The sequence below is a fragment of the Crassostrea angulata genome, chromosome 9 (assembly GCF_025612915.1).
Source record: "Crassostrea angulata isolate pt1a10 chromosome 9, ASM2561291v2, whole genome shotgun sequence".
NCBI classification, from domain to species: domain Eukaryota; kingdom Metazoa; phylum Mollusca; class Bivalvia; order Ostreida; family Ostreidae; genus Magallana; species Magallana angulata.
Window position 1 is genome coordinate 36146198 of NC_069119.1, and position 12250 is coordinate 36158447.

At 36.2% G+C, this 12250-nt stretch overlaps 1 protein-coding gene across 1 annotated transcript in view; it reads left to right on the top strand.

Moving 5' to 3' along the window:
• LOC128164122 (uncharacterized) overlaps positions 1-12250 on the top strand; it is a 74559-nt gene that overhangs the window by 31532 nt on the left and 30777 nt on the right. Inside the window, exons 35-43 of the mRNA XM_052827869.1 lie at positions 4210-4430; positions 4827-4980; positions 5439-5599; positions 6011-6692; positions 7138-7328; positions 7547-7652; positions 7956-8117; positions 8554-11748; positions 12006-12171. Of these exons, the coding sequence (XP_052683829.1) occupies positions 4210-4430; positions 4827-4980; positions 5439-5599; positions 6011-6692; positions 7138-7328; positions 7547-7652; positions 7956-8117; positions 8554-11748; positions 12006-12171 (5038 nt within the window). The remainder of the gene's footprint in view (positions 1-4209; positions 4431-4826; positions 4981-5438; positions 5600-6010; positions 6693-7137; positions 7329-7546; positions 7653-7955; positions 8118-8553; positions 11749-12005; positions 12172-12250) is intronic.

Below are 12250 nucleotides of genomic sequence, written 5' to 3' on the forward strand. Positions count from 1 at the left end.
TTGAAGGTTTGGCTGAATTATGTTCTGTACAAAAAAGTGATTTTTCAAAATTAGTGCAATTTGCCATGCATAAAATTTGATTTTGATTTTTGTATGATGTTTTTAAAAGAACGTTACCATACCGTTTTTTCTTTATTTTCGTGTTACATGCAATGATTTTTTTCACGTCTTTATTGACATTAGTTATCTTCTATTTGATAGTTCGATAGTAGACATGACTGGCACATTTTGATTCTTTTGAAAATATTAGAATAAGATTTTGTTATTAGTCCGTTTTAGGATTCGCATGTCATATCTTTTGACATTTTTTTAGAATATTTAATGAGGCCGAGTACAGAACGAGTATGCACGCTTTCGCGCAGCGTTTCATTTGTATTGTCTTTTTGCTTTGTTGACGCCATGGCGTGATAGTGTCAACTGCAGATATTCAGCGAAAGTTGTTGAAAATATCTCGTTTGATGCGTAAAATTGATATTATATAGTGGAATAAACATACATGTCTCGAAATATAAGCTATATTTGGGCTCGGGTCGAAAACGTGAAGAGGGTTCAGAAAGCCTAAGCCCTCTGTCACGTTTTCTTAACCCGCCTATATATATAGCTTAATTCATATATTTAAAAACAGTAACAATGTATTTTATATTAATGACCCTTAATATGTGATGCTATATATTTTTATTACTTAAATATGTCGGAATGTTTTAATAATGCTAAAAAGATCACCATTTCCGTATTTGTCAAATAACAAATAGCCATTAGCTGGCAAACTGGGAAATTTGGCTTACAAAAAACAACTTTGATAAGACCCCTGGAACAAACCAGGAGGTAAAAGGTTTTTTTTTATTTGACCATTTGATGCCTTTTAGCAATAACTTTAATATGTAGAACAGAAAAAGAAATCCCTAGGGCAGAAGTTTTAAAAAATATGTAAAAAATGTGCAAAATTGATACATTTTAAGCAAAATCCCATCGGGTCCTATGTTAAAAATTAACAAACTTTGAGATGGCCCCTTAAACAAACGGTGTGATAAATGTTTTGATTTTTTTAATCTTATAATAATAATTACATCAGTAGAAATTAATGTAAAAAATTTCATTTAAAAATCTAGGGCAGAACAAATTAGACCCGGCCTTGTTAAACCATTTAGTCTGTGAAAAACAATAAGTGTAAATAATGTTATGAAGAAATTCCTATGGTGTTATTTTTTAATAACAGAATAAGAATATGCTCAGTTCTTGCATAGTCACCTAACATAGAGTCAATATTGTCCATGTTTTAATATATTTATGTTATTTACTGTGGAAACATCACAATGAATTTCTGTCATTATTGCTGAAATTACGCAGATATCTTATGTATCTGAGCGACTGAGAACAAGTGAAAATAATCTGTATATCTATATTTAAATTTCCCTGCGTATTTTTTGTGTAACGTGTAGTTTAATTTCATCTATGATGCATACATACTATGATTACATATATCTAAAGTGCTAACGGAATTGACATAATTTCAAAGAATGAAATACGCGTTAAAATGTCAATAATTTAATATATTTTATTGAATACATAATGAAATTATATGAACATAAGTAATGGAGATCATTTATTGAATATTATGGGGTAATCAAATACGGTCGATCGTGATTAATTCTATCAAAATGTTATATGGTTTTATTGGATTTGATCGTGCACCGACAGTATTTGATCAACATATTGTACTAAAAGAATGGCTCCTTAATCCTTAATTACAGCGCAGCTATTTTTAAAGAGCCAGTCAGTTACCAATTTGTATTTAATCGCTATTTCAATTTAGTTTTGGGATAGAAATATTGAAATATATTGGTATTTTATCCCTGAGTTATTCGATAAAAAGCATATCTATAAACTCTTTAAAATGAACATTTTATTTCAGTGACTAGTGAGAGTCTATGCTAAAATTCTTTCAAGGGTCTACCTATATTGACATTGAGAGTATACTCGACTGATCAAATACTAATGACTGTGTCATTAACTTTTTTTGTGCTACATTAATATTCAATGTAGACATACATTTCTATACATAGAAAGACATGCAATCAATCACTATTAAACGAATTATTTCATTTTCAACATTTTGATTACATATTTGTACCGGTAGTTGCAAGCACATTTAGGCAGTTATCTAATTTCTTAATTGATCCCAAATAAAACCTGAGAGGTCCATTTTTATGTAACTTGAAACGATCGATTTGCGAGCGTCTCTTTGTCTTAAGTTGAAGGGTTTGTTAACAGCATGTCGAGAAATATTTTATCAATAAAACCTTATTCTTATTGAATTAAATTAACCTAATTGTATAATCGTTAAATTAAAGCTAACAGGTTATCCTTTTTTTCCTCTTTGAGAATAAGAACACTATTGTTATACAAGTTTACTTTAAGTGAATATTTTATCGATTGCTGAAAACTTGCGTTAGCATTGGACATGAGTCAAATGAATGTTTGCATTGTGATCATTTAGTGTTGGTTTATTAGACTAATTAAACATTGGGTAGTCAGTACTACGGGGATTAGGCCCATTTTTAAGTAATACGCAAGATCGCTAACCCGGAAAGTATCGTGAGAAAAATACACCTGGTGCCGTTATGGATGTACCTGCTGACTGATATTAATGTTCTTGAAAAAATAATAAATGTATTATGTTATTTATATCAGTATAAATCCTTAGAATAAAAAGTATGATTGCATTCGTATCTTTTATTTGAGATAGTGAATTGTTCACATATGTTAAACTTAGTACTTTTTGGCGGGAGAAGCAATCATGTTTATTAAATTGATTAACTTCTCAATATAGTAACAATTTAAAAATATTTTGATTTATGTGCGGCTACTGAAATGTGTGTTTCTCTCATTCATGCAATTTTATAATTTAAAGTAATTGAATTACATTGTACAGTTTTGACCTTTATCAGTATATATATGTACATATTTTATATACTGGGGCTAAGATTTGCTGCAATTTTCAGTACAAATTTTGTATGTAAGTCGGAAACTTTTTAACTAGTTTGAATTATTAATGCTTCCATATTGCTCTCACAAGTGGTCTTCATAGAAATTTTTGAATTTTGTATTTTTAAAGCCCCAACTGTTTTTAAGACAACAGTTTACGATTCATATCTAATTTTTTCAGTCGCACGAATATTTTGCGCTTCTGGTCGTGCGCCAGTTGTTAAAGTGGCTAAAACGATGCGTGTCGACGTTATTTTTAAAACAAACGCGCAGACCTCAACACTCGCGGCTATTTTCTGAAGGCGTTTTTTCCCCTGTTTAAATGGCACTTCCGTTATGTCTTTTTTATCAATAAATTAAATCGATGACAGTATCAAATTGGGGCAGAATGAAAGAGTTAGTATAGATTGTAGTATCAAATTTCTCAAATTGCCCTCTCAGTTGCTTTTCTTAGTCCAAAAGTATAACAATTTATTATTTTTGGCGCAGTCATTAAAACAATATAAAGGTCTTCGTTCATTAATTTGTCTAATCAAATGGATGGATGCCTGTAGCTCATTTTATTGGGTTCATTTTTTGTTAAGTTTAACAACTCTGTGTTTGTGTTTAATTAATTTAACGTCTTTTGTAACGCTGAATAATGGGCAATTTGAACTGGTTTAAGGTATTAAGTCATCAAAACCGCTCCAATCTGGAAAAAAATGCATGTACTATAAAGAGTACGTGTTTCCAAAAAAACAATGCTTATATTATTACTTCTTTAAGTCTTTTGGGGGGGGGGGATATGGGTTTTTTTTGTGCGTGTATTATTTCTTCTTTTCATTATTTCCACTTTCTTGTAGTTTTCCGTTCTCATCTTTAAATTTTTGCTGTCTGTGCATATTTTGTTTGAACATTTTTTCCATGCACCATACTTATATTGTTAATTTGATTTTACATTGTTATCTTGATCTTGTTTGTAGGGAGAGGGCAAAAATAGACCACGCCTGCTGTACGATCCTATTTCAATTTAAAATAAAATATTGTTTAAACTAAAAAGCAATGTTACATGTATGATATAAATATTTCTCTTACTTTACATCCGTCTAAAGGGACTTTAATAGTTCAAAGTTATACTACATGTCATTTTTATTTTTGTACATAAAGTGCTCTATATATAATATGGAGACAACGTTAGTTTTACATCAATGTCCACACCAACACATCTTTGATATTACTTCACAGACATGCTCCTGGAGTCCTTCGTCTCACAGACGCTGTACTTTAACCTAACCACTGGCGACATTCAGTCCATCACAGCTGTGACGTCCGATAAAGGTCCGGATCTAGGACCTGTCACAACACTTAGCGTACCCATAGTTCCTCGAAAGTCAAGGCCGCTAAAGATCAAGGCAACTATAACAGACACGGGGTCAAAGACAGAAGAATCAACCCAAGCTTTCAAGGTATGACAATCATGAATCATCATTTTACCCTGTTTACAAAAAAAAACATTGCGATATTAGTATCTCACTTGTAACTCAATTAAAAAGTCGTACTTTAATCAGTTACTGGAAATCCCATGTTCAGTGAATTTTGCATTGAAAAATATATGAAGATGACATTTTACTGTTTCTTTAATTTCTTTTTCCAATAAAAAAGAACAAAAGATTGCTTTAGTCTCAATATATCCCAAATAATATGTCAATTTTAATTCCAGTTACGTCATGTCAAAATGGTTAATAATCGAGTTTAACTTAGCTATGCAATGTCATACAAACACGAGGGTATATATACATACAAACAATAAAAAAAATATTTAAGGCACAGGATAGAAATTAATATTAAAATAATCACTTTAGGTACAAGCCAGAATCCGCCTGATCAGCATGGAGTGCCCAGACTATGCCGTAAGTAACGTGCGCTTTGACTGTTTTCTTCGGATCGGCGTAGGAAGCCCGATGACCGTCACTGTCGACATGGACGACGGAACTACTTTTCCTCTTCCTGTCCCAGGTATTGTATAGCTGATCTTTCAGGAATCTGGATCTAAATTCGACACTTTGTATGACTATATGACTGATTTAATAGAGATGAAGAGCTTAATCTTTTTTAAATCACGTAAACAATCATAGACAATAAACAAAAATATTCTGAAATTCGTATTATTGTTGTCTGAACATTAATACTTGAAATTCAAATCAAATGATATGTATCGCAACCATGTATTCTAAGTTTTGGTCATAACAAAACGCATTAATTTGTTTTAGGATAGGTTTATCATATTGACCGATCATAAGCAACAAAAAGTGAAAATAATAATAAATGTATTTTTGATCACAACATTGTTTATCAATTCTGTACACCAAAATGAAAATAAACAAAATATAGTTATAATTGAAATATATTTTTAACAATGTATTTTTTTCTATATAATGATAATAATAAGTTAAACTTGTTATATTGATTCACAGAATGCAAGGAATTCAGCAAGGGGAAGGCCTCTGGACCTGTCTCTCCCGTGTCACACCCCGGCAGTAATCTATACATGTTCCCTGACACAGTGGTCAAGACCAATGCTACCCTGATGGGACTCGACTACACTGCCACCTCCACTGGAAACATCATTGTTCAGGTATGCCATGGTTTTTATTTTTTCTACAAATGTCAACGCCAAAAGACGACCAAAGTGTATTTATTTAGGTTGATACCCAGTCGCTGCAAAAATACTTATATCCCCGATAGCCATCAGTTGTTGTTAAAGAGATAAAGTTCCGTTTTAAATACAAGTACATTTTTCATGTCCATCTTGTGAGAAATATTTGCCCATTTATATATCAGAGGTATTGGTGAACATGTTAATCAACTGATGGCCTCGTCAACTATTGGTTACAGGCACAAAGTAAACAATGGCAAGTAAGAGGTATATACATGTACCCCCTCCCTTTGAAGAAAAAACTTTGCATACGGAAAAATATATCAAGCATTTGTCATGCAGTCTGCCTATTATACTTTTTCATATTTTTACTTCACGTTTTTTTACAAGGTTTACCGCCCATCCTGTGGACCAGATCTAACGCAGATATTCTGTCACAAAAGCTACTCCTGTATATCGGTCAATGAATCCTGCTACAACCAGCCCAGAGGGAGTTACTGGGTGACCAAGTGCGGGCCCGGAACCATCTATAGCCTCGCTGTGGCAAAGTGTGTCAACATGGCGACAGGTGTCGTGGTTGAAAAACCGCCAGCTACTGATTGGTCGCAGCTGCCAATCCAGTCGTTTAGCCTTGTACACGAGTTTCTCTTCAGCATTGCGGAAACCGGAAGACACTTTTACACTGTTCCCGACACTGACCTCTTCATCATGGACCCCGGTGACGTAATAGCTATCAAAGAAGATGGCGGGCAATTCCAACTTTTGGACATATCTGATAACTACAAAGAATTTTATTGGTCTGTAGGCGGAGACTGGTCGAATCGTGAAACTCTCGGATATACCATTTCCGGTTCCGGTGTGAGCACACTTTCTGCGAGACATGCTGTAGAAGCTTACTTCGCAATGCCCGTGAGAGCCGCATTTAGACACACGTATGGAAGTGCCGTGGCGGACTACAATAATATTACCATCACGGCATCTAATGAGATTACACAGCCTCCACTTAGTTATGTCCATGAGATAGAGCTTCAGATCGTGATTGGCGGGGTCATCATTGATGCACCCTTTGTAGGTAAGTCCAATGATTGACACGGATCGTTAATGATACATTAACATTCAGAACAAAATGTTTGTAGCACATATACTAACATCCATCAAGTGTTATCACCATTGCGACGTTTTGTCTTTGTTGTGTATCCGAGTCTATCCGATGACCTCTTGCTACAAGTTCTTATCGTCGATCATCCATTGTAAAAAGTACAATTGTGTTTTAACTCTCTAAAGATAAAATCAACAAAGCACATTGCAATTACTTGTTAATTCAAATAACTTGAAAATAGAATATTTTTCAGTTGACAATAAAACATCATTCTTATATTGTTTCATTTCCAAAGCACCTGATTCTCTAGCCTTGCTTATGTAGATGATTTTTATGATTTCAATGTTTTGTGTAAATATCTCAAATGAAAGAAAGGTGCGCTATCCAGTACATTTAACATGCTCTTTTTAATGCATAGGAGCTACCAATGACTCCATAGAACTTAACGTCCCGCCACATCCCGGAACCAAGATCTTATACACTTGGAACTTCGGTACAGGTGACGTCATGAACTCCACTGACAGAGGAGCAAACTACACGTGGACAGAAGCGGGTGTTTATACCATTACACTAACGGCGGAAAACAAAGTCAGCAACGTGCAAGTCACGGTCGGTATAAGCTATGGATAGGAGAATCTTATTTTAAAATGATTTCCGAGTAACCACCCCATTGACCAGATAAAGGGATCATCCGCAGCGATTGATAAACTTAAGCTTGCCGCTATATCACCAACTTTAAAATGGTTGTTAAGATTTTGTTAAGAAACAAGATACTTGCTGATTGTATTTGAAAGCTACACGCATTGTTGATTTGTTTTCCTTTGTAGTTTGTAATAATTATCCAAGACGTCATCATGAATTTGACCGCAGGGGCAGAAAAAATTGCCACTGTTTTCACCGAAGATACAAAAGTCTTCTGGAACATTAGTCAAGGTATTAAAACGGTTGTACTGTTACGTGTATTTAAATGATTATTATGATGAGACTGTATTAAAAGACAAAAAAACTATGGTAAAACAAGTCAACACAAAGGAACGTTAAGGTAACGGTTGATAAAATGAGATGTCGGTTAATGTAGTGTACTAGTAAACAGATTTATGGGTTGATATTACAGTAATGTACAAATATTACCATTACATGGTGGTCCTACTATAAAGCACATCAATATCAAAATGATGATAATTGCTGTTGTTTTTGGAAAAATAGTTTACTAATATTAATGTCCCCTTTCACCAGGTACCAATGTGAGTTACCATGTATCGGTGGGGGACGGGGTGGAGTTCTTATACGCCTACCCCTTCACCGGATTTCTCTGTGATGAAAACAACTTGAATGACAGCTGTTCCGTCATCTCAGGGGAACTCAACTGTACATCGACTTGTAACGGAACCTCATCAGGTAAAATGGACACTCATACAAAACGAAAATATGCACAAGACAGTATTCCTTTTTTGGATAACTATAACAAAATACCAATATATTAAACTAATGATAGCCGATTTTCTTTACTGTTTTATCAGTTAAGGTTACTATAACGTGGAATGTTTAATCTAATATGAATAGAAACTTTATTTTTGTACTGGTCGTTACAATGCGGCAAATTTTATTCAACCGGAAATAGTAAGTGTAAATTATCAAATTCTTTCCCCATAGAATACAAAAAAACATAGGTTTTTTGTCGTTGTAATATTTGATTGCTTTTGATACGCTTCATATAAAAACCCTATGTATTTCTGTCGAAGTTTAATCATATTTAATTCTTAATTTCAAACAAAATCTGAGGAACATATTTTTTCTAATCGAAATGAAACATCTATAATGTTTTTTTTAACAGGGTCTGAGGGCTATATCTCTTATTTCTACACACAACCAGACTGGTACACGTTCACACTTACAGCGTACAACCTTCTTGGAAACAGCACTGTTGTTTTAGACATTCCGGTTCAAATTCCGATTTCGGACTTTTTCATAAACGACACTGACCCTATTCCATTCGGAACACCACGAGGGGTTCCGATGATCACTAGTACTGGTACTCACACGGAACTAACTGTAGTTATGAATGGATCGATGTTAAACACTTCATATTTTGATTGGGCTTTGAGTTATGGGGAGGCTATTATCAACACAGTAAATTATAACTGGACAGGATATTTTGTCATTGAGGCAAACATCACCAATCTGGTCAGTCCTGTTTATACCTTTGAAAGAGGGGTTTGGATAGATTTCATGATAACCAACTTGTCCATTATAAACGATCGACCTTTTGTGCCGGTCGGCGAAAATACGACTTTTAATATCGGTATGGACTACTGTTCTCGATTTAACACAAGTTTTATGTATGCTGATGGTTCTCCTCTTGAGTTCCTGTATCAAGATCTGCTTGTAAGCCCACTGCGGTATAGCTTTTCTCACATCTTTCTTGCGCCCGGTATTTACGGCGTCAATTTTTCCGTGATAAACCCTGTTGATTTCCATACCAGCATACATAGCGTGTATGTCCAGTACGCAGTGGAAAACGTAGAAGTGTTTATGACAACCCCTGTTAAGCTCGAACCTGTAGGGGTAGTTGCAGTTAAATTTGTACTGACTTTCGTAGGAGGTGTTCCATTGGCCACAGATGCAAGTTACTTCGTAGATTTCAATGACAGTAACACGGCAACCGATTTGTTTGAAGAACCCCCAACAGTAACAACGGAAGCACAGACAGTTGAGCCAACAACGGAGTTGGATTGTGTTGCGTTGTACGAGCTTCTGCAACAGGCCGCTAACTCATCATGGATGGATAGTTTTAACAGCACAAATACTACCACCCCCGCTCCAATGTCCGAGGAAGAATACCAGCTTTTGTGTAACAGTTCCATTACGACAGAATCTACCAATATCACCACTACTCCTCCTTTAGTCGTCACAACACCAGCACGATTAGAAGGTTTCTTTGAGATAATCTTCTACCACGACTACACACTTTTTGGTACATATAATGTGTCCGTAAACATTTCTAACTACGTCGACTTTGAGTATTTCCCACTGATTCTAGATGTGGACGAACCAATCTACGACCTCGACTTTACGCCTTACCCCGTTTATGTTCCCATCAGAACGAACTCCCAACTTGTCGTAAGCATGTCTTGGGGTTCCCGTGCCGAGTGTACGATCACGGTCGGTGATGGGTCTCCGACTTATGTCTCACCCTGCGATCGATTAAACTCTATGAACATATCACACTATTTTGACACAGTCGGTGTGTTTTATGCTGGTGCATCGGGCAATAACACTATAAACACTCAGTTGATCTCCTCCTCCTTAGGTCCCATTATTGTACAAATTCCAGTTGATGGCTTTGAAGTTAAGTGTATTGTTTGTTCAAATGATATTGGTCCTCCAACCTATACAACTTATAACACAAGCGTAAGTTTTGAACTTTTGTTTCAAAACAGCAAAGAAAGACCTACAAACGCATCCTATACGATTGATTTCGGCGATGGAACAATAACACCTCCACAGGAGCTGCCAAAAACCTTCCACGATGACAACATTGGTGGCGGAAAGGCCCGAGTTTTCCCATTCCAACATTTCTACTTGAGAGGTGGAAACTATTCAGTCACTGTAAACATCTGGAACTTGGTAAGCAACGTCAACTATTCATGCCTCCACGATTTGTACGAAAAGATTGTTAACCTGAGAATCACTGTGTATGATCATGACCCGGATACGGGAATTACGAAAGTTGGTGGAGGTCCGGGACAGAATTACTTTGCTTTGGAACACCAGGTTCTGTTCGTAGCTTCACACGACAGAGGGTCCCATGTCACATATCACTGGGACTTTGGCGACAGTTCCGGATTATCCTCGATCTACTATGATCAGAATGCTTATTATGAATACACCGATGATATAACCTATAATGTCATTTTAAACGCAACGAACAAGTTTGTGACAGATCACGCCAACGCTGCTACCACTGTTCATATCCAGAGAGGATGCTTTAACATTTCAATTTCGACTGACGATCCCCGGTCTAAAAACACAACTTTTGAGTATCAGGTTTTTCCAGGCACTGTTGGTTCTGATGCTTGCTATTTCTTTGACTTTAAAGACGACACGTCCCTTCCAAGTCGCTACTTGATGTTCGGGGAGGCAAGTTTCTGCAGTTTAATTTCGGAATGGAACTGGTACTGGACTGACCCGAACAAAGTGTTCATTTCACATCCCTCTGATCCTTGGTACGATGACAAAGTAGCCAATCCGGACGATTACAACGTGACGATGTACAACATGTTCATGTTTGAGGGATCATACGAGGCGACCTTAGAATGCAAGAACTACGTGTCCCACACAAGCGCGATTTACAACACAGGTGTGACAAAGGGACCGTGTTGGTGGCCATATGTAAACCTCACAGCTCCAAACGTCTGCGAGCCTCCCAACTGTGACTCTGCCAATCCAACAATGAGGAATGTCTTGAGGTCGGAACAACTCACTGTGTACTCTGATGTCATCATCAACTGTACATCAACAAAGGTGGCGTACTATTCCTGGACTGTTTTTAAGATCGATGAAGAGTTTGGAAATGAGACTGAAATCACTGATCTTGGAGGAGCAGATGTGTACTCTATTGGTGCACGGTATCTGATCGTTGAACCTCGAGTCTTAGATTACGGTCTGTACAGATTTGAATTGAATGTCAGTATGAACGAACTAATGGGGATGTACTCCATCGATTCCACCCAATTAAGAATCGTAGCAACTCCTCTGATAGCCAACATCGCAGGTGGCGACTTTGTTCAGGCTCAGTGGGGAAGTGAGTTGCCTTTAATTCTTAATGGAATGGTAGAGACTTTTGATCCAGATGCGTCACCGGAAGACAAAACTGGCATGGAGTTTATTTGGATCTGTAGGAGGTTGTGTGAGAACTGGCCAACCTTTGACGACAATTTTGACCCTACCTCGACTTTCACTCATAACTGTACATACCAGGATGATGCTGACAGAGGGTGTTCGAAGATTGATTTGCTTGATTCACCAGGTGAGAATAACATATAATATATGTCAATACCTTACTCAAAAGAGATGAACAAAAAAAATTTAAGTCTGTAAATACGGCTCCCATAAATACTGAGGTTGTTGAGAATTTGAAATAATCAGCCCTTTACTCTTGATACTGCTCTATTTTTGAGATAATACATGTATTTAAAGCTGACATCAGATTTACTTGAAAAAAAAAACCAACTTAACTTAAAAAAATAACTTAAGACCTACTCTAGAATTTTTTTTGAATTTCAGGAAAATTGGCTAACGCATCAGGCGGGGTTGTCAAGATCTACACGGGGGAAATGTACGAAGTTGACTATGTTGAAATTAGAATGATAGTCAGAAAAGACAACCGGCAGGCTGAAGATTATCTGGTGTTGTTTATTACCATGGGTAACCCACCGCGTGTCAACCTCAAGTAAGAAACTGTATTTTTTGTCTTTGATCTTAGAAGATATTTAAAATAAAACATGGTAATAGCGAAGAGAGGGTTAGCA